General features: G+C 45.8%; 1 protein-coding gene across 1 annotated transcript; it reads left to right on the plus strand.

Moving 5' to 3' along the window:
• The first annotated feature begins 77 nt into the window (after positions 1-77).
• Positions 78-13,885, plus strand: NDUFA8 (NADH:ubiquinone oxidoreductase subunit A8). Its single transcript, XM_025888346.2, has 4 exons — positions 78-233; positions 6,255-6,418; positions 9,710-9,875; positions 13,567-13,885. Exons 1-4 carry the CDS (start codon positions 183-185, stop codon positions 13,702-13,704), a joined length of 519 nt encoding a protein of 172 aa, XP_025744131.1. The 5' UTR covers positions 78-182; the 3' UTR covers positions 13,705-13,885.
• Positions 13,886-23,567: the final 9,682 nt, after the last annotated feature.

A 23,567-nucleotide genomic window follows, 5' to 3' on the forward strand; every position in this document is an offset into this window, starting at 1 on the left:
GCCTGCGGACCTTCCAGGCACTGCGCACGCTCTGTGGCTCGCCGTTGGGCAGAGCAGTGCGCCTGCGTGGCCCGCTGCGCAGGCGCAGGCGCGACGTGGCCCTTGGCGGTCGAAAGGGGAATTCAAGGAGACGGGGGCGACGCGGTTGCGGGAGCCTCCTCGGGTTTGGGGCTACCGCCATCATGCCGGGGATAGTGGAGCTGCCTACTCTGGAGGATCTGAAAGTGCAGGAGGTGAGGCTCGTTCGGAAGCCAGGCAAGCGGGGCATAGGGCTGCAGCTTTTCAGGCCTGGGCCCAGCCCTGCTTCGTCTCACTGGACTGTGGGCCCCGGCTCCCCCCACGCAGTGCCTCCCCCACCCCCAACACAGACACAGGTCGCTCCCGGACTCCTCCTCCTCACCTCCGGGAATCGCCTCACCGCCACCCCATCATGCAATGGCTCTGTAGCATTCTCCTCTCCTCCCCACTCTGACCCCCAGCGATTTGCTTGTCATTTACGTGAATAATAGTGGTACTTTTATTAAGCACCAGTCAGGGCCACTTTTTACTTTAATGTCCCTTAATACTCAGGGACACTAAATTCACTTCCCCGCGAAGTGAATATACAACCCCGGGTTTTTATAGTCGAGCGAGAAAGACAGTCGCTTCCAGGTGGCCTCATCGGTATGGTGTTGGAGTGGAGCTAGGAAGGGGAAGCAAAAGGAGATGATACTGGAGAGTGGAGTTGCTAACAGCCCTGGGAGGGTGTTTGGTAATAGGACATTCATTTTTCAGGAGATATCATTGAATAATTGCCATATACACAGACGCCGGAGAATAAGAGAGATGGTCCCTGCCCTCAGAGAGCTTGTAATCTAATGGGGAGACAGACATAACAAGGCAGTTACAATATGGTGAAGTTTGTGCTATGAAGTGAAGACGAGAGGGTATATACAGATTATAGCAAATATGACCAAGCCTTGTCTAGATGTCAGGCAGGATGCTGATTAATTACTTCACATCCATTAATTCATCAAATCCTGCCAGCAGCACCATGAAGTAGGATATTACTGGTCTCTTCATGTGAAAGGTGCGAAAACAGGCCTGGGGCGTAGAAGTCATTTGCCCAAGGTCATATAGCTAGTAAGTGGTGGAGCTGGACTGTGAATCCAGGTCTGAGTTTAAAACCCATGCTTTTAAACTCTTGTATTATGGGCAAAAGCTGAAAAGAGTGAGAAGGCTTAGCAGAATGTTTTGTGTCTGGGAGACAAGTAAGTGCTGTTTGATGTGACTCTCGGGTTGGTGGGAAGCTCAGCTGTTGCTGAGCCTGGAGAGAGGGGTACCTGAGACTGGTAGGACTGGGAAGCAACTTCTCCAAGGCCAGACTTACTTTATAAGTGAGGTGATGGGGAGAGGTGGAAGGTTTTAAGGCACAAGAGTGTCATGGCAGGACTGGGTAGTAGTAAGACTAGGCTACATAAAAGGAGAAGGAGGGCAACACTAAAAATTATGTGCCGGAAGTTATATCCCAGAAGTTAGGAAGTTAAGTTACTTTCATGACTTCACTTACTCTTAGATGCCTCTGAGAATGGCAACTATTATTTTCCTCAGATGAAGAACTTTTTGCTATGTTCAGGGACTTTATAGTAAGTGACATTTATTAAGTGGGGGCCTCCAGTATTCAGTCTTTGGTTTCTTGTCCCACAGTGAACCTGGGTTAGCCTGAGAGTGCTGTTTTTTTCATGCGAACTTTAATTTGGTTCAGCAAACATCCGAGGTTCAATTTCCTGCAAGTATTCTATATGTGGAATAAATTTGCCTTTAGCGTTCATACAGTTGAATTGAAATACAGATAATTACATAAATAACTACAAGACAAAGTATGTTTAAATGCTATGGAAGAGGGGCAGACATGGTTTAAGAGAAGAGAGCAGGATTTGAAGTTGGATCTAAATTCCAGGCCTAACTGCTCAGTTACCTTGATTAGTCACTTGTAGCATTTGCAGACATAGTTATTTTATTTGTAAGATGAAGTGATTCCAGCTGTATAATTCTCTGAGGCTATAAAGGGAACAGAGAAAGCGCTTCTCGGGCATAATGTGAGACTTGGCTAAATGGCATTTGAAGAATAGCGTTTATAGGCCAAGACGGAGTAATGGGCTTTCTAAGCGAGGGTTAGATCTGAGCGAAGGTAAGGAGATGGGAAAATGCAGGGGCCCACAGATGGGTTCTGGGGACAGTGAGTTCAATGTTCTGAGACAGCAGCAAGTCCCTTTTTGGAAATGCCTTGGGTGAGAAGGCTGGATCCAGAGGGCTTTGAATACTCCGTAAAAAGTTTAGGCTTTATTCTGCTGTTAAGCCTGAATCCTTCCAGGGCTTTGTTGCTAATTTGTTTAAGTGGAGTACAGTAAGAATTGCCTTTTAGGAAGATCACTCTGGCAGCTCTGTGAAGAATGGATTGAAGGGAGGAAAAGAAAAGCAGGGAGATTAGTCTTGGTGGCTGTTGAAATAATGAGGAGGATATTAATGACCCCAACATAATTGGTGACTGCTCACAGAGCGAAAGAACAGATTTATCTGGAAGTCAGACTTAGCAGTGACTTAGGTATCAGAGGCAGGGAGGGTTGAAGAGTCTGTCAGATTTGTAACCTGACAGTGGGGCTGGGGAAGCCAGAGGGAGCAGATTTGAGAGACAAATTAAACACGTTTTGCACCTTGTTGACTCTGGAGTTACAACACATAAGCAGTCAAAAGCTTAGGCTGGAAACTCCCTGTACACATTGACAATTTTGAGTAGAAATAATAGTTAATATTTATGATGTGCTAGTCACTGTTCTTAATATTTTTATATGTGTTAACTTATTTAAATTCTCAGTAGTCCTATCAAATAAGTACGATTATCCCCCGTTTTCCATAAATTAAATGAAATGGAAGGCACAGCATAAATTAAAGACTGTAGAAAGAGGTGCAGACATGGTTTAAGGAAGAGAGCAGGACTGGAGGATTGGTTGTAGACTGTAAGACTTTTTCCTGCCTCCCTTTTCACACCTGCAGATTGTATAGACCGGCTGTGCGGGGAGGCTGTTATGAGGGTAAATGAGGAAGATGCTGGAACTTTGTGTTCTTTGAGACAAAGGGAAGTGAATGAATTTGAGAGGATATTCACAGTAAGCAGCTGTGAAAGGATGTTGTTTCTGTTGGAACTCATCAGTCTTCGTGAAGAAGCAGGTGAGGGGAGACGGTGACATCCAAATTCCTTTGCCACCTCTGTGAAGGTGATGTAACGCAAAAAGGCCTGATTGAAGGTCACAGTCTGTGAATTCCAATTCTGCAGTTGCCACTGACCTGCTGTGTCATCTTGAGCACATCTCTTTCCCCAGGAAAGAGATTCGGTGAGTGGCTATTGTCTTTTATTTTCCTGTGACAGAGCATATTTCATATGCTCAACAACATGGGTGTGCCTAGATTTTTGATAAGACCTCTACATTGGTAGGAAAGTCAGGCAAGGAATGTCATAACTTTTTTGGACACGATAGCTGTGAAGGCATTTGAGTAATTAAATCAGCCATTTAAAGGCCTTGAAGGCATTTGTCAAGGAAGTAAATATAGCTAACTTAGTTTTTTAAGTATATTAAGCTTTAAAAAGTTTGAATCTTGATTTTTTTTTTTTTTAAAAGAGGGAGCACAAGTGCATGTGTGCAGGGGGGAGGGGCAGAAGGAGAGGGAGAGAGAATGCCAAGCAGGCTCCACGTCCAGTGCAGAGCCTGACACGGGGCTTGATCCCACAACCCTGAGATCATGACCTGAGCCAAACTCAAGAGTCAGACGCCTAACCGACTGAGCCACCCAGATGCCCCGTCTTGATTTTTATTCTCTCAGCTCTTTACAGGTAGCAAGAGTATACCCCTCAATTAACTTAAATAAACTCTTATTATAAAGAATTTTAAGCAAATTTATTAGACTTATGGCAGATTTCACTTGTATCATAAGTTTGTCTTTGCTTTGATAATTATAGCAGTTGTAATGTTAGTAGACATCATCCTAACTTTATTCTCCTCTTCCTGTAGTGTGTAGATGAATTACTATCTTCATCTTTCCTTGCCATTTATTTTATTAATAATTTAACCTAAGCTATGTGAAATTCATAAAAAATAAAATTATAGGGGCACCTGGGTGTCACATTCGGTTAAGCGTCTGACTCTTAGTTTCAGCTCAGGTCGTGATCTCAGGGTTATGGGATCAAGCCCTGTGTCGGGCTCCGCACTCAGTGGGGAGTCTGCTTGAGACTCTGTCTGCCCTTCCCCTCCATGCACACTCTCTCTAAACAAATCTTTAAAACATAAAATTATAAAATTTTTAGCATAAAAATAATTACAACATTATTCTTACATAAGAATCCTTAATAAAATATTTATGAATCCAATCCAGTAATATCTTAAAGCATAATACACTGTGGCAGACTAGATTTTATTCTATCTATAATGGGAGAGTTTTGGAAAATCTGTTAGTGCTCTAAACTTACAGATTAATGAAAAAGAAACCCGAAATTTCAGTCTTTCCAAAAAGGACAGTAAAGGAAAGCCAATTCAGATTAGAAGGAAACTTCCTTACTGAGGAATATCCTAAGAACTATATCCCAGATAACATCAGCAAACGTTGGACCAAACTGTGCTTTAAAGTCTAGAAAAAGGCAAGGATGCCTATCAAAGCAATAAGATAGGAAAAAAAGTGGGAAAAAAGATACAAATATCAGAGAGGAAGGGAGGTAGTTTTTACTTGTAAATGGAGGTTTTTTTCTCTTAATCCTCATTAGTTTCATATCAGAGCTCACAGGAGTTCAGTAAGATCTGGCTAGAGAAGAGATACAGTGTACAAACAAGCAGTAACCAATTTGAAAATCTAATAGAAAAAAAATCCTATTAAGCTAGTATCAAAAATGTTAAAATACTGCGGAATTAAACAGAAACACACAAGGTTCTTGTATGATGGAAACTATAATTTTAACCAAAGAACATAAGAATGACTTGAATAAGAGGAGGGACATAATTTATTTTGGTGAGAAGGCATAATTCATGTAGTCTTGTCTCTTCTGTGAGTGTTGGATCCCCGGTGCCTGGCACATGACGAGCACTCACTAGCTACTTGTGCTAGACACTATTTTGGGTGCTTGACGCGCCACAGTAAACATGACATTTAATTATAGTTTCATTTAGGGAGAATTGATATCTTTAGTCTCGGATCTCTGTTGAAAAAAATCCCTACCCTCTTGGAGCTTATGTTCTAGTGGTCACACACACAGTGACCATTGATGATAACTTTTATAAGGTCAGCAGAAGAAGATCCTCTGAGGAGATAAAATTTGAGCAGAGACCCAATATTGTAAACGTGCTCGTTCCCTTCTAATTTAATACATGACTAAGCTTTGTGTAGTTCCAATGCAAATTATTGGATGAGGGGGTTCATCTGAAAGAATAGCCAAAGTGGTTTTGAACGGGAAGAATGAGGAGGAGGGTGGTCCTCCCAGACAACAAACGTCCTGAGTTATAGTAATGAAGATGTTGTGGTGTGGGCACAGGAAAAGGTAGTACACAAAGGAGGCCAGCAGGACCCTTGCTGCAGCAGCAGTTAGAGGGGCCCTGGTCTATGTGCAGTCCCCTGTGAGTGAGCCGTAACTACACTGTTTCTCAAGAAAATGTCCAGGGAGGCAAGTGAGAGACTGACATAGTTATGGGGTGGCTACCTTGGATATAGTCCATAATTGTAAAAAATTCAAAGATTCTAGTACTTTATTATTAGTAATAACTTTCTGGACTGGATCCTGTCTTACTGATCCTTTCCGGGCTCATCTTCTGTGATTCTGTAGTCTTCTGGGAAATTTATCTATTCTATCACTTTTATTCCTGGAAAGGAGACTCATCAGAGCTCCCCAGAGTTGGGCCCTCCATCATCCTTCAGAGCTCCACTTTCTCTGTCAGAGAGCTAAGGGTTCTGTTAGGGTTGCCATTTCCTTATGTCTAAAATGGGGAGATTAATGTCAACCTAATGAGATGATTGTGAAGGTGTAGAAAATCACGCATGTGAAAGAGCCTTGTGATCTCTAAAGCAGTGGAGATCACAAAGGATTATTATGACAGCCCCCTTTCTTTAATTTTCGTGGTGGAGGCAGACCAGTGCTACCTTTGTGTTCCCTCTGTTTTGAGCAGCAGGAGGTGAAGATGAGGAAGTGATATCCTGGTCACAAATCTGCGGTCTGTTGCCCGCTGTTCTTTCCCCAGGTGAAAGTCAGTTCTTCGGTGCTCAAAGCTGCTGCCCATCACTATGGAGTTCAGTGTGATAAGCCCAACAAGGAGTTCATGCTCTGCCGCTGGGAAGAGAAAGACCCCAGGCGGTGTTTAGAGGAAGGCAAGCTCGTAAACAAGTGTGCTCTGGACTTCTTCAGGTACGAATCTTTCACATCAGTGCTGAGGGGCTGAAACATCTAGGTGTATGTATCCCAGTGAACATCCAGCTATTTAAGTGAAAGGAGAGTTTTAGTAGGAAATGCAAGACCTTGAAATCAGATAGACCAGAATAAGCCCACAGTAAATGATGCAGTTATTTGTGTTATTTGTTTTTATTATTTGGTGTGTTCTTTAATATCCATGAACCTTAATTTCCAAATTATAGAATAATACCTACCTTATTCAGGATTGTTATGGAAAATCTGTGAAAGTACATAAAACAACTCAGCACAGTGCTTGCTGACAGGTATTCACTAGATTGCTGTTACTACAGAACACTCAGTTACTATGGAGAGAAAAGTGTGTACAGAGTCAAGGTATTAAGTAGGCCATTATGCTTGATACTACAAGTAAAAAAAAAAAAAAATCCAGATTGTAATTGTAGAGAAATGTTTTGACAGACTCTATTAAAAGGGACAGAAGCTCCACTTGAGGGCAATTGGCTCATGTAACAGTAAAGTCCAGAAATAGGACTGGGATTGGGCAGGGCTGGAATCAAAGGGCTTACATAATTTCTTAACTACCTGGTATCTTTTTGCCTCTCTTCTCCTCCCCCGATGTCCTGGTTCTGTTTTTCTCTGTCAGGTTCATTTTCAGAGACTCTTTCCTTGCTGTAGCAGAAGTGGCCACCAGCCACTCCACGCTGCTGTGCTGCTTGCCTAGTAGACGTAGACCAGCCGTGCCAGTTGTCCAGTGGTATGAGCAGGGCTCCCTGGACTGAGTCTCGTTGGCCTGGCTGCTTGATTTCATATGCATAGCTTTGAATCAGGTGTGTTTCAGGAGACAAAATGCTGTGCCTGTTCAGGACTAAAGTGGGGAGTAGACTTAGATTCATCTAAACCACTTTGCTGAGAGATAGGGAGGGATTGTTCCCCAGAGGGAAATTGGAAGGACATTACAGAAGAATGAGGACTGACTGCTGGCTAGGCAAAACCCACAGATGTCCACTACAGTGACGGGAGAGGGAAAAATCAGATTTCCTTCACATAATAGCTGCTTTCCTTCTTTCTTGCTTCTGCTGTCTTTGTCCATATGCAAAGACATTTTTGTGCTTAAAGTCATAGTGTGTGGTTTGAAAATCATTTTTCACTGAAACTATTGGGAACATTCTTTCGCATTGCTAGATTGTCTTCGTGATCGTCATTTTTAATGGCTATACAATATTCCACCGGAGGGTAAACCAGCCCTAATTTACCTGACCAATTCCTGTTATTAAACATCATTTTTAGGACGCCTGGGTGGCTCAGTTGTTAAGTGTCTGCCTTCAGCTCAGGTCATGACTCCAGGGTCTTGGGATCAAGCCCCACATCAGGCTCCCTGCTCCGCGGGAAGCCTGCTTCTCCCTCTCCCCCTGCTTGTGTTCCCTCTCTCATTGTGTCTCTCTCTCTCTCTCTTTCTGTCAAATAAATAAAATCTTAACCAAAAAAACCACCATCATTTTTTATTCCGGTTTTTGATTGTTTTAGATAAATCTGCAGTGATTACCTTTGTGTGTAGATCTTTTTCTTTTTGTAATTAATTCCGTGGCATAATTTTCTCAGCAGTGAGATTATTCTGTAAATAGGCTTTGAACATTATTTATGGACCTTCGACTGTAGTTGCCCTTTTTAAAAAAGTTGGGTCAGTTTATGCACGATATCTTTTTGTACCTTGCCAGCATTGCTTATTATTTAAGTATTTGATAGGTACAAAATGTTTTATTCTTGCTTGAATTTGCATTGGTTTAATTGCTAACAAGTTTGTGTTTCCTTTTAAAACTTTTCTAAGAACTTTGGAAAAGCATTTCTACTTTGGCCCAGAGGTAGTACATTTAAGTGGGCAATGTTTGGATTTCACAAGCAAGCTCCCGAGGTTCCCAGCTGCCTCCATGAGAGGAATTTCTCACTGCTGAAGTTGCTCTTTATAGGCGTTAGTAGGTAATAGTTGGGTGTGGGTAACAGGGTCCAGAACGGAGACTGAGTACTCCAGCAGTGCTAGCCGCCCTTCCACTGTCCCACGCTGGAGGAATAAAAAACTGGCGATAGAAGCAGTAGCCCACTACCAGCGTGCTTCTCCAGGGAGGTGGGTGCAATTTTGTGTAGCATGGACATCCTGGTTAGTGAGGCTGGAGGCAATTCTGAAAAGCTCCGTAGGGCTTTGCTAGTCCTCCTTCCTTCCTGTGCACACCCTGCCACCCACAGATTACTCTAGAATCCCCAGAAGGGTACATAAGAAGCTGGGAACATTGGTTGCTTCCTAGGAGGGAAACCCAGCAGGAATGGAAAGCAGATTTTTCACTGTGTAGTTCCTCCATCCCATCTCGGAGGTTCTTCCTGAGCTGTGTGAAGTAAGATTCCCGTGTTGAGTGTAGCTAGATTCTTAGAGTGTGGCAAGTAAGCGCTTCCTAATCATGAGTCCATTGGGGGAAGGAGGGTGCTATGCATTTCTTCCAGTGCCTCATGTATGTCTTTTACATTAAGTAATGGTATTTTATTCTTCCTTGAATTGGCATTTATTGGATCTCCAGCAAGGTTGAATGGTTAGAGAAGGGGAATTTTGCAAAATAATTGAGGCTTATCTTTTACACACAAAAGTTACTTTTTCTTTAACCATTTTTGGTGGTCACAAAATGAATTACATGCTACCTTCTTAACAGAGAACACCAAATATAATTTAACTTTCTTAATGACAGATTAATCTGTTTTTGTTCAGAGCATTAGTAGAGTGAGGACTTTGAACTCTGAGGAGCATAGGGTAGTTTGTCTCTGCACTGAATGACCCCAGGATCTTCCGCATGTTAGTTTGTATATTTGCCTTTTATAATTGTCTCTTCCTTTGCCATTGTCTGTCACCTCTGACTTTTGTCAACATGCCCATCTCAGATTATGCTGCCTCTTCCAGGTTGGCTAAACTGATAATCTAGAATTGGATCTAAAGGAAAGAATAGATAGGCCCTAAGTGAGGAGTGTTCTATGGAAAATATATGTGCCTTAGACCGCGATCTTTTTGCATTTCAACTCATTTAGTTTTGCTGCATAAAGAAATTAGGTCTTCTTCGTCAGAAATCTTTTGCTACTTATTGGTTCTCAATCTGAGGATCGCCAAGTTGTTTTGTAAGTGAGGTCAGAGCATCGACGCTCCTGCCTTCCAGAAAGCAAGGCTACGTATTTGTGGTCTATACTTACTTTTCCGCACTTGTCTGTTTTTCATTATTTTGCAAGGAGCTCCCCTAACACTGCCTTCTCTTGCAGGCAGATAAAGCTTCACTGTGCGGAGCCTTTTACAGACTATTGGACCTGCATTGATTATTCCAGCCTGCAGCTGTTTCGTCGCTGTCGCAAACAGCAGGCTAAGTTTGACGAGTGTGTGCTGGACAAACTGGGCTGGGTGCGACCTGACCTGGGGCAGCTGTCCAAGGTAAAAAGTCTCCTCCTGGGGGGTCTCGCCTTCTCACTAAGGGGTGGGTAAGGGCAGGAGGTGGTCAGAAAAGGGTCTTCTGTGAGTACAGTTATGATGGGAGAAACCTGTATTTACCAAACAGGTTAATGAGGGAGTGATTATACACAATCCAGAAGGGAGTTTATTTAATAGAAATACTCCTTTAAATAGATCTTCCAGCCTGTGCAGGTTTGTTTTTGTTTAATTAGCTAATTGGAGAATAAAAGGGAGTAGATGAGGATAAGCACAGTGTTGGGGGGGCACTGGCAGTTGAAAGCATTGAACTTACCGTGGGATTCAGAGAGGAAATAGGATCGAGGGTATGCCAGATTCTTCAGGCCAGATTTATCAGTACCTAAGATTTTTAAAAGTATATCCCTGTAGTTTAAAAAGCATGTTTTCCTACTCTTTGTCCTATATTTCCTGTCTCAGTCATGACACCACCATCTCTTGAAACGTCAGAAACCTGAATGTCTTTTTTCCTTCATGTCCCACTCTTTCTCCCTTTATACAATCATCAGTTCCTGTAGGTAAGCATTTCCTGGATTAGTTTTTGAGTCCTCTCACTGTCCCCACATCTTGAACAGGAGTTCTTACCTTAGGCTCTGTGAATGTCTGGGAGGGGAGGGTGGTTCAGTTCAGATTTTAGAAGACCTTGTATCACCTGAAATTGAAGAATTTAGGATTATAATTACATCTTCACTATAGGCATAATCTATATGGAAAATAAATATCACTTTCTTTTTAAAACTTTTCGGGGCTTGCTCTTGTTTGCAGTATTCTGACTTACAAGGTCCTTTGTGAGCTGACCTACCCTGCTGCTGCCTTTTTTTTTTTTTTTTCTTTAGAGAGGGGCGGGGTGTGGAGCAGAGGGAGAAGAGAATCTCATGATTCTCACTCAGGGTTCAATCTCACGACTCTGAGATCATGACCTGAGCCGAAATCAAGAGTCAGACACTTAACTGACTGCACCACCCAGGCGCCCCTGACCTACCCCTGCTTCTTGAGCCTCATTGTCATCCATTGCCTCTGGGACAGATAGGTGTCAAGGTGTGGAGGGAAAACTCAGGTTTGAATGGAAGAAGATAGTATTACTGAATCACTATGGGATCCTGAGCAAATTGCTGTTTCCTCTCCTACCACATCTACAAAACAGGACCAGAATTCATCCCTAGTTTTCTGTGAGGATTAAGCTAGAGAGCCTCTGTGAACCTGCAGCCTACTGTCTAGTGCATAGGTCCGTAGTTAACCTTTGTTCCCTTCCCTTTATATAGTATCTATGGAGAGTTGGATCTTAAGCTGGATGTCAGTAGTAGATGAATGACTTAGCAATTTTGTTGGTTTTTTTTTTTTTTGTCCAGCTTGATTCTCTTCAGATGTCTTCTTTTGCTGCCCTGAACAAATAAATCACTTTAAATTGTTGATAACTCTGTGTTGGAAAGTGGTGGGACCCACACATTCACTAATGAAAACCACCTTTTCTCATTTCTGTCTCTGATCAAAGGAGAATTAACAAATCATGCTGTTAAGAAAGTATATAGATTCCTGAATTTTTGTGTTTACATTTTTAAAAACCTATAAATATTGTCCTCTTTTCAGAAGCTTATTTCTTTAAGAGGATTATCAGTTTTAGTCATACTTAAAATCAGAATCCAATCTCTTTTTAGAAAGGTGATGACCAGCTGGATAAGGCCTAAATTTTAGCTGCATTCTGCTTCTACCAGGTTTCTCTTCCCTCCCTGTGCCCCTGGCCAGTTTCTACTCACTCTCCTGCCCTCAGCTTCAGTGTCAGTGTCCTTTGACGTTTCCAACCTTCCTAGGCTGTTGCTCTCTCTCACCCATAATTCCACCATCCTGGCAAGGTTAACATTGAAAATAACTTATGGAGCCCCTGCTGTATATCGGGCACCTGACCGTGTAGTATCCTAATTGCACTGTGAGCTTATAGCTCTATTGGAGAGATGGGGAATTGAGGGTTGAGTAGCTTGCCCAAGGTTGTGTACCTAGCAATTAGTTTGACCACATGCTTCTCCTCCTTTTCTCTTTTGGTATGGTACAGAAGAGGAAGTTGTTTTCTTGTTCTTCCCACAATAATTTGTCCTTTTAAGGGGTCTGTTCATTGCTTTAAGTTTGAGAAACATTTTTCTGGATTTATATCATACATACCTTGAATTCCTGAAAGGAGCCACCATGCCAGCTGGAGGCATTTGGAGTAACTCTTTTAAGCAATAAGGAACCATTAATGATCTCTTTGGCGGAGAGATGAGAATACTATTCTAAGAACAAACGACGACTCTGGACCTTTAGACAGAAGACTTGGGTCCCAGCTCCAGCTCTGACATGTAGTGTGTATCTTTATCATGGACAGGTTAGCCTCCCTGGTCCTCACCTGTGAACTACAGATAATAATGCCTCATGGCGTGGCTATAGTAATAATTGTGCTATTGTGTTCCTGAAAGCTCCATTCACAGTAAATCTTTTTTGGATTTATGCATATGGGAAGACTAATCAGTCATATCACATGGAGTGGCTTGAAGATCAGACCACTACATAACAACACTGTTAATAACTGTGGCCTTGTCTTTCCATTTCTCTGCATGTTTCCTCATCTTTAAAGTGAGAACAATTTCTGCTGGGTTTCTGGTGGAGATTTTGTGACCATCAGAGCTGATGTGGATGTGACCACCTTCCATCTCTCTCCCTGTTACCATCGTGTAGTGCTGCACCATCTTGCCAGGCCTCTTGGCTTGGCTCTCCCAGTTCTGGTCCTGCCCTTCTCTAATCTAGCTTCTGTACCTTCCACCCTGCAGACATGCTTGAATTGCTTCCCTGCTTCAGTGGCACCTATTACCATTGGATTAAAAATCAAACACCTCACACGTCATTCAGTACCCTTCATCATCTGGCCCTGACTACCAGTGTAGTGTGTTATTTAAAATCACAGACTTTGGAGTAGTAGGCAGATCCAGCTTCGAGTACTAGTTTTCCCACTATTAGGCAGGTGGCCACGGGGAACCTCTGCAAAATGATCTCATGGGAGTGTGAAAATGAAATGGAATAAGGTGCTCAGTATCGTTTCTAACAAGTGCTTGTTTAGTGCTTCATTTCCCACCACTATTCAAGCAATCTTTGCTTTGGCCATTCTAAAGATACGCCTCTCTGTGTTCACATGTACTGTTTACTTGGAATGTCTTTCTCCTGCTAATCTTCCTGCCTGGCTCATGGGCATCCTTTAAGATGAAGCTAAAGGTTACCCCCTCTGAAATCGTCCAGCCCCTGGCCTTCGGGATGGGTTACATGTGCAGAGTCCTTGCTCTAAATCCTAAGTCCCAGCACTTAGTTCATGCCTCAGTTGTGATAATTTGGTTGGGAAGTCTTGGTTGATTTTCGTGTGTGGCTCCCTCAGTAGACTGTGAACCCCTTGAGGACAGTGTGTATCTTGTTCCCTACTGTATCCCTAACTTACACCACGTGGAATGCCCCCAAAGAAAGCTTTCTTGAATATTTGTTCAAAGGTCAAATGAGTCTAAATGTGGTTTACTGGGGCTTGAAAAAAGAGGGGTAGTTGGGGCAGCAGGAGCAGAGAGGAAACGCTGGGAGGTGTGTTCTTGGTCTCAGACTGTTCCACCTGACCTCAGCCTTGCTTCTGTCCTCCCCGCCCCCCCCACAGGTCACCAAAGTGAAAACAGATCGACCTTTACCGGAGAATCCCTATCACTCAAGAGCAAGACCAGAGCCCAACCCTGAGATAGAAGGAGAGCTGAAGCCTGCCAAACATGGCAGTCGCCTTTTTTTCTGGACCATGTAAAGATGGGTCCATGGCCCACACTCAGTCACATGCCCAGACACCCACTGATGAAATTCCCATGCAGTTTGCATCGACTGATAGAGTGTTCTTTCCGGGATCACAAACTTAACAAAAAAGTTAATTTATGTGACTTGGCAGTTATTCTATACCATTTCCTGGCCATTAAAAATTTTAAAGGAAACAGTTGTATTTTATTATGTTTTATATAACCTTTTGGCCTTTAAAGATGACTTCCCTTTGCTTGTTCTTCTTGTGGTCCTGCCTGTTCCTCTCTCTTCGCTGTAAGTAGGCGTTCACCTACTAACAGGGAGCCACGTTTGATCAGGCAGAAATGTCTGTGTGAAGGGAAGGCCCTCTTACCTGTCTGTGTTCACGCATTTGGAAGTCTTACCTCTCTCCCCATCCAATATCTCAGACAAATAGCTTTCCCTAAAAGTCGTACAAGGGAAGCGTCCAAGATAGGAGAAGGGAAGAAATGTTTGAGCCTTGTGACTCAGGCCATGGGAGGGGCCTCCTGGCTGGGTGTTCGGCAGTCTTGCTCAAAGTTTCTTAAAGAACCAAACTTCCACCACTTCCCCTTGATATCCCATCCTCAAGCATTATAACCCAGATGTTTTTCCTGATAGACAAGGGAGGTGGAGGCTGAGCTTCCAGCTCCAAAGCCAGGAAGTCGGGAGGTCTGAGTGTCAATTCCAACCTTGGGTGTGTTCCTTAACCTCTTGTGAGAGGTTGAATTTGAGGACAAACTAAAGGCAACATGCTTATCTACCTCCTGGGCAGGTTAAAGCCACAAGTATTTATAAAGCTCTGGTTCAAAGCACTATTATGTGGTTATTTTCCCTTTCATTCAGTTCCTTTTTCACTACCAGGCTATTTCCTCTACATCTGACTGGGTCGCTCTACACCCTTCTGCTGGTGGCCTTCAATTGCACATGGCCCTGCATAAGTCCTTAGCAGCTCCCTGGGCCTTGGTTTCCCTTTGTGCCGCTCTAAAAAGCAGAGTTGTCCTGTAAGCCTTTCCGGAGGCCTTTCTAACTCCCACTCTAGAGATTTCCAGGCAGGGAGAGTGCTGGGAGGCATTAGAGGAGGTATAGGGCCTGTCGCCCAAAGTGTCAGCACAGTTCAAAGACAAAGCTCTGTGTTCGGCCTGGCCCCTTCCCCACCCTAGTCCTGCCCCACAGTTGGGAACACTTTGGGTGAACCTCACTCTCACCTGTTCTGCAAAAGTTCGGCTGCCTTTGCCTCATTCTTGAATTTAATGTAGAAAAAGAATAGAATCTTGAAATTTAAAAACAGCTAAGGCGACATCTATTAACCTCTTGGTGGCCAGGTAGTTGGAAGTCACCCCTGGTGGGGAAGGTATGAGCATGTTCACAGACTGGCATTTTTGTGACACCTCAAGCTATGTGTTGCTTCCTAGATTCTGCAAAAGAAGCTGGGACCTGCATGAGTAATAAATATTCACTGAGCATGATGCATCGTGCCAAGTGCTTCACATGTGTCAACTCTCAGTGCTCAGCTTTTGAAAGAGTTTCTATTTGTCATGTCCATTTCACAAAGGAACTCTAGCTTAGCGAGAGGTGGAGGAGCCCCAGTCCTCATGAGAAATAGCTGATAATGGGGTGCAGACGAAGACTGGCCCCAGTTCCCACGCTTGCTCTTCGAAGTCAGTGGTTCTCAGCCTTGGATGCACGTTCAAGTCACCCGGAGACCTTCAAACACCCATGTCTGGTTCCTGCCCCCGGAGATTCTGATTTAATTAGTCTGCAGTTTGACCAGGGCCTGGAGTTTTTGAAAGCTCTCAAGGTTATTCTAAGGTCCAACCAGGGGATAGGGTCATTGGCTGTACACATGAAGCAGATCCAGGTTAAGCGCTACTAAGTAGGAAGTGGCTAAGCTGAGATTTAAACCCAGCTGCATCTGGTTCCAAAGTCCATACTCTTAGTATATACCACTGCATATAAGTCAGTCACATGAGGTCTTCTTAAAATGAAGATTCTGGTTCATCTGGTCTGGAGTAGGTCCTGAGATTGCTAGTAAGCTTCTTGTTGGTGCTGATGCTGCTGGTCCGTGGACCACACTTTGGTTAACAAGGGATGAAAGCACACCATCTTTCTGAGTGGAGGATCTATATCTAATGAATCTATCCTGCTGCATTGTCTAGCACCAGGTCCTCCCTGATTGTTAATTCACCTTTTTAGAATCAGAGCAACAAGTCCTGAGCTGTTAATGGCTGCAAATTCAATTGTAGGATGTTTTAACTTTTGCCCAAGTTGGACAGAAGTTCTTGCCTTTCTCCCTCCCCACGTTGCTTTGAATTCCTTGAACAAAGAAACTAACGTTTGGCTTTCCTGTATTCTTGATGGAATAACACCACATCATAGCCTTCTAGGACCAAAGAGTCTTAAGTAAAGATAGAATCCCCCAGTCTCTCAGAACAAACGTGTCTCTCAATTTCAGTAGGTAAAAGGTCCCAGAACAACTTGAAAGCAGTTAGTGTGAAGGATCTCTGAGCAGGGCTTCAAATAATAAGAAAATTTTCCTGCTGGTTCAGCTTGAGAATAATGAGACTAATTCCTCCCATTTCCAAAGGAAGTTTATCTGCCCCTTTTCCTCTGCCCAGCCTGTTCCTGTCATCCCTATCTGAGTGAATGGTGTCTCCATCCTTCCAGAGTCAAACATGAGATGCACCTTTTGACTCCTGCTCACTCCTCTCCATGTTCCAGTCCAACACGCAGCCCTTTTGAGTTCCCTCCATAATCTCTCACATTTGTTACTTTCACTTCCATCTCCCTGTCACTGTCCTAGCTTGTTTTTGTTCCCCTTGCCTGGATGGTCGACACTACTCCCGAATGGGTCTCCCACCGCCCCTTCGCCCTCCAGTCCATCATCTGACTTGCTGCATGTACCTCTGCTGCTCCAAAACCTTCAGTGGCTCCCGAGTGGCTGTTGACTAGAACCCGAATCCTTACTGGCATTCTGACACTCCATGATCTGGCCTTAGCCTAGCCCATCTCCCCACCATTATCTTCTCCTTATCATGTGCCCTACAGTCTCCCAAATGCCATTCCTCAGTAGTGTTCTCTGGTTTCCAAATCATCACTGATGCTGCCATCCACTTGCTGGGAAACAACCCTCCCCCATCTCTGCCTCTTGAAAGTCTACCCATCTCTCAAGGCAAACACGGATGCTATTTTCCCCAGGAAGTGTCCCCTTCCTACAGCCCGAAGTGGTCTTTCCTGCCCCTTTGTTCCCATGACACAGTATAACATGCAGGTTGAGCACAAGGGATCTAGAGTTGGGCTGTCTGGATCTGAATCCAGGCTCTCTCCAGAGTCTGACCGAGATACCTGCAACTTCCTCCCCCACCGCTGTTCCCCCCAACTCGATCCGTACTGGACCCTGCTCTCCACCATTTCAGACACCTGCGCCCTTCCTCATGTGCGCCCTCTGCCCCAAAGTTCTCCCTCACCTCTTCTTGGTGAGCCCTTCCCTCAAGATGCAACTCGAATTTGTCTCCGTTGTGAAACATCCCTCAACTACCCCCAGAGTGAACCACACCTTCCCTTCCTCCACGTTCAAGAGCATCTTGACCATTACAGCTGTTGTACTCCTTGTGAGCAAGAATTGCATCCTATTTTCCACAGCATCTACTTCGTGTCATGGTGGCTGGTGGATATTCAATGCTTGATAACTTTGCTGGATGAATGTTATTCAGCCATTGGCCTCTCCAATGGGAGTAGCTTAGTAACCCATAAATGTGTATCCCTTTGTGTAGAATAAACATGAGAGTGTTTTCTGTTCAAAGAGAGGCTCTGGTTTCTACTGTAACGATTTAGCACCATTGGAGAAAGAAGGAAACCCTCAGGTTTTTTGCCCCCCCCCTTTTCTTTCAAAAAGAGCACAGAAATCTCTGTCACAGTCTCAGTAAAAATGCTGTCTGTGAACTGAAGGGAGAATGCATAAAAGGTCAGATTAGGCTATGGTAATAAGAAATATAATTGCATGCTGGTATTCCTTTAATTTGAGGGTTGAATGCAAATTAAGCAGGCATGCCCTTTCTGGAAGCCTTGTTTTAATCAATTCTGCTGCTCTGGTGGAAGAGTTGAAGCTAAAATGGATGATAATGTTTCTTCCATTTGCCATCTGAAACTACGGTATTAGGTGATGTGACAGTAGTTTGATGTACAGGCTTTATTCATTCATCCATCCATCCATTCATTCATTCATTCTGATTGTCTGTTGACCATGCAGCACCATTGTGTTGCTGGGTTCCAAGGATCTGAGGTTCCCAGTGGTGAAGTCAGCCCCATGAACTTTCAAGTAAAACCTTTGGCAGCTTTTCTTCTCTATCAGTGTGATGGGCAGAGGGCACAGTTGAGGGTGGTGAGGGGATCCTGTTCCCAGTTCCATCTCTTACCTTGTTGTGTGGCTTTGGCAAAACACTTTTCCCTCTGAGTCAGTTTCTTTAGCTGTAAAGTGAAGTATTGGACTAAGATGGTATCCAGGCTCTTTTCCTTGCCAAGAGTTATGTGAAACGTTTCTCTGCTAGTCAACTTGTTGGGGGAGATGGTGGAGTTTTATTGAGTAGATCTAATCGCCTGAGCAATTCATTCTGGAAATTTCACTAAAATGAGAAGGGCATTTCAGGCTTTGTTTTAAAAAAAATCACCCACAGTGGCATTTAAATGACATGATGTGGAAGAGGTTAAGGGAGTTTTATCATCTATTTAGAAATTGTTTTAACTTTCTTGTTATTTTGGCTGAATTTGTTCAGAGGATTATTATGAAGGCTTTGTACTTAAGAGTTAAGGGAGGAACCTTTGGAGACCATCCCCTATTTGGACTGCCTTCTGATTGCCAAGTCCAATCTGAAGCACTCAGCCCTTGTGGATTCGGACTGGCTGACACTGGAGGCTGGGGCAGTGTGGAGGGCTGGAGTGGGGAGGGTCACCTGGGGGAGCAGGCAGCAGCACCCGGAATATGAGAGGGGACTGGACATTGGAAGCCAAAAGGCCAGCAGTGGGATAACCTGAGACAGAACCAAGGCAGTGTGGTTGGGAGGCAAACATCCTAATAGAGTCACCTACAAAAGCTATGAGCAGGCAGTATGCAGAAGAGAACATCAGAATGGCCAATAAACTTAGGAAAAGATGATTAACCTCAGGAGTAGTCAGAACAATGCAGATTAAAGCCATAGTGAGATGCCATTTTATTAGTTCAGCGAAACCCTGAAAAGTATTGACCCAGATGCGTGTGTGTGGGGGGGTGGCTGTTCTCCTAGCCTGGGGGCGGGAGCATAAATGGATTCATTAATATGTTATGTTGGGAGGACAATTTGCTCCATCTGCCAAAACACAAAGTATGTGTAGCATTCCACATTTGTAAAAACGTATACGACAGAAGTGCTGATTCAAGCGTCTTAAGATATGTACATGGATGTTCATCACAGCATTATTTGTAAAAAATGGACAGAGAGAGAGAGAAACAACCTAAATGTTGGGCAGTGGGGGCAAAGCAATTGCATGACTTGCAACAGAACCATACCGTGCGATCATGGGCAGCTGGGCAAAGGCCTCAGATGGTTCTCTGCGTTGCCATGGGGAGATTTCTAGGAGATCCGACTCCCTTATGTGTCAGATTACATGGTAATGCTCTGCCTACTGGTCTACATCCCTTTCTTGACTTGAGCTTCCCCAAACCAGAAGCCATGTGTATTTTCTCTCTGGCAGAAGCAAAATTGAAACCCTGATTGGCTCCAAAACCTGGGGTCATTGCTCCGCATGGAGCTTTGAGTTAGGAGTTGGGGAGTGACTAGAAATGGAGGTAGGACGAGGAAGAGGGGAGGAGAGGGGGAGGGAGGTGACTCGCCCAAGACCACAGAGCCCTAGGCTTCCTTGGCAAACAGGGTCCGGGAGGCTGCTCTGGCTGGTGCCTAATGAAGTGCTTCACGCCTCTGCGGGATGGAGAAACACACCTTATGTCTTTGAGGTTTAGCGTCCTCCCCTGAGAACTGAGGACAGCCACAGTGCTTCCCTTCCAGGCTGGTTTTGCTGATTCAGTAACAAGATGAGTGTACATCGTCTGGTACCACGTAGGTGTACAATGAACGTGACCCTTTTAAGGTGACAGGTGCACCCACAGTGGGGTTGTGAGGCAAGCTGGACCGGCAGTGGAGCCTAGGTTTTCTACAGAAGCAGGACACGATACCCGCCCGAATGGCAGCCCCCAGCACTGTGTTCCCCGTGAGTCAGCTTTGGGCTAATTAGTGGACAATGGCACTAATGAAAAGGCCATGTTCCTCGACAAAAGTACCCACCCAGCTCCCAAGCCTGGAGACAGCTTGAACCAGTTGAGTGGCTCTCAGCTTTCGGGGAGGGTTCCAGCCTGCTGGTGGACTGGGGATGCAGACACCGTCTCGTGCCAGATCTGGCCTCCCTCTCCTTGCCAAGTCCAGTGCCAGGAATCGAGTTGGGTACTGGTCTGTCTCATGGAGCATGAGAACTGGCAGGACCTTAAGCACCAGTAAATTCCCTTTACTTTACAAATAAGGAAACAGGCCCACAGATGGGAAGGGCTCTGATAATCGCAAAATTAGAACTGAGTCTGGACTTCTGACTTGCCCACCCTGAGCTACCTGTGGGGCTGCAGCCAGATGGGAGAAGGTTGTGCAGAGCTGGATGTGTGGGCAGTGGCGGGGGAGGGGTTTGCAGATAGGGGACCATGTGAGCAAAGGTATGGGGGGGCGCTGTGGAGGCCTATTGAGGAAACAGTTGTAACAACAGCTAACATTTATTGGGTGCCTGCTCTTTGTCAGGCACTGCACCAGATATTTTACATTTATTGGCCCATTCATTCTTCATAAGGATGCCATCAAATAGGCATTCTTGTTTTTCCTGTTTTGCTTTATTTTATTTAATTTTTTTTAAAGATTTATTTATTTGAGAGAGCGAGAATGAGAGAGAGAGAGAGAGCACATGAGAGGGGGGAGGGTCAGAGGGAGAAGCAGACTCCCCACTGAGCAGGGAGCCTGATGCGGGACTCCATCCCGGGATTCCAGGATCATGACCTGAGCCGAAGGCAGTCGCTTAACCAGCTGAGCCACCCCGGCGCCCCCTGTTTTGCTTTATTTTAGAAGAAACTGAAGCTCAGAGAGACCATGTCATTGGCCCAGGTCACACAGCTCCTAAATGACAGCACTAGGATTTAAACCCGATTTTGTCTGACTCTCAAACTGTCAGTCTTTACCAGTCTTAACCCACGATACACATTCCACGTGCGTGTGGAAATGCTCGGCACGTAGTAGGCTTGAAAAATGTGAGTTGACAATTTCCATGATTCAGAGTCCAAGTCACATTTTTCAAGTGCCTACTACGTGCTGAGCATCTCCTCCCGTGCCCTCCGTGTGTGGTAGTGCTGGTTACTACTACTATTGTTACTACATCCTCTGATTGATGTGTGGGTTCTGCTGGGTAAGGATATGCTCCCCAAGTTTCTGATGGGAGCTGAGGCCCAGGGAAGTCAGGTGGCCTGCCCAAAGAAACCCGGCCGGCTGGGGACAGAGTGAGACAGCAGACTCAAAGAGATAAGCGTAAGGGACAGCCTGGCCAGGTCTCAGGAGGTGGGGAGGGATGGGGCAGGCCCAGGCCCAGGGCAGCAGCCCCTTCCTGGCTTCCTGACAGCACTATTGTTTGAAGCCGGTTCTTGGACATCCAGGAAATGGGCGACATCACTCCCAACCAAGGAGAGGAAGCTGCTTGAATGTTTCAGCTCCGCCTCACACGCTGGCCCTGCGGCTGGAGACGGGAGCCGGGCCAAGGGTGCCTGACCCCCCTCCCCTGCTCAGCCGGGCCACCCAACCCCCACCCTGGTGTCTGGTCTGCTCCCGCACCTCTCTGCCAGTCCACACCAAGCCCTGGCAGCCCGGACCGGCAGACCTGCCTGCCCTTGGAGGCATCTCCAGAGCGCTCCTGAAGCCCCTCTTTCTGAGGTCCGCAGCCCCTTGCATCCTATGGGTTGGGACTTGCCTCCCACCATGCCCCATGCAGGATGGGAAGCTGCACCTTTAATTCTCCAGCACCGGCTCTGCCGTATAGGGCCTCAGTTTCCTTATCAGTATGGAGGCAGAATTGGTGAGCTAGGGCTGGTCTGGGTCAATTCAAAGGGCACTTTCACCTCTGATGCTCTGGAATTCTGAGTCTAAGCATCTTTCTGCCTGGATGAGGGGAAGGAGTGCCGTGGGTGGCACCTGGGGGCTCAGAAAGAGGAGGGAGAGGAGTTCAGGGGACAGAGCTCTCACTGAGGGTGGAACAAGGCGACCGGGCAAAGCAGAAATCAAGGATGATTCTTTCCCTTGGGCTCTGGAATCAGCCTGGGTTCCAATACCACTTCTGTCCCGTCTTGGCTGTGTGATCTTGAGCAAGTCACTCCACCTCTCTGAGCCTTTGTTTTCACACTGTGAGATGCACACAGGAAGACATCATTTGCAGAGTGGTTGTGGCAGTTAAACAGGGTCACAGGCACAACAGGGGCATCAGGCACATGGCAAGCATGTGGCGCCTCTCCCCTCACTTGGGGGATGTTTCTGGCAGCAGTTGGAGTGAGGTGGAGAAACAGACACTGCAGTGTCCGAGTTCAGCAATCAAAGCTCTGGGGGAGCTGGGAGAACAAAGGTGCTGTTCTGTTTCCTGACTCCCCAAGAGAGTGGGGAGCCAGGCCCAGCCATTGGTGGCAGAGGTCTGTACCTGGCATTTGGCAAACTCGCAGGTCCCTGTTGCCCAGGGTTGTATGTACCATGAGATGGTCTGGACACAGAATGGAAACACAGCCTGTATGAGTGGCGTGTGCCCTTGGGGTCACCTGCTGCACCTGCCAGTTCAGTGAAGCCACGAGATGGATGGCACAGGATTCCCTCTCCTGAGGTCACAGCACCAGTCAGGACTGGAACCCGGGCCTCCTGCCTCCCAATCCGAGGCTCTTTGTACTTGAGGAGGGCCCTGGGATCAGAGAAGCCCCGCTTTACTCCGCAGCTCCAGCCCAGGAGATGAGAGTCAGACTCTTGTCAGGGAATAGAAGGGAGGCAGAGTTGCCTGTTTTTATGCTAGCAGAGAAAAGATGGACCCAAGCCCTGTCCCTCCCAGAGAGCTTTTCTCCTGGGCTCCCCAGCATTCCTGGCCTGCCCCAGCCAGCAGGGGCCAGAGACTTTGAGCCTTCTCTCCACCTCTTGGACCTCAGGCTCCTCTTCTGTTAAACTGACGTTAAATATTCTTCTCAAGGGCGTCTGTGAAGCAACAGATAGGAAGCCCTCTGAAGCCCTGTAAGGGTGAGGGGTTGTTGTAGACCTTTCATTTTGATAATAGCATTAGTTGAGCACCTAATTTGTGCCACATCATTGCCCCAGACCCCACAGCAACCTGTGAGGAAGGCATCTCACAGGTAAGGAAACAGGTGCAGAGAAAGGAAGGATCTCTCCAAGGCCACATAAGGTACCAGGGGCTTATAAGAGACCAGAACTCCAGTCCCTGGTTCCAGTCCGAGAGAGCCCTCTCCCAAATACTCTGCTGTCCCGGCCTGGCAGCTCTGCCATGCTATGCTGGGGGCAGGGAGGGGAGGACGAAGAGAGGAGGGGGTGGGTTAGGAGCCCCCCCAGCCCCCCACCATGGGGAACAAATCTCCAGGAAGCCCAGCGGGTGGCTGGGTCCCAGCGCTGATTGCAGGAGATGGCACCAGGGCCAGGCGGTTGCCATGGCGACTTCCTGAATGCAGCGCTGTTCCCGCTGAGGCTTTGGGAAGGGAAGACATACCTGGGCAGCCCCTGCACTGGTTCAGCCTCTCTGAGGGGGAGGACACACGGGTCTGTGGCA

This window comes from Callorhinus ursinus, unplaced genomic scaffold (genome assembly GCF_003265705.2).
Source record: "Callorhinus ursinus isolate GAN/ISIS: 27379988/994484 unplaced genomic scaffold, GSC_fseal_2.0 scaffold24, whole genome shotgun sequence".
In the NCBI taxonomy this organism is placed as follows: Eukaryota; Metazoa; Chordata; class Mammalia; order Carnivora; family Otariidae; genus Callorhinus; species Callorhinus ursinus.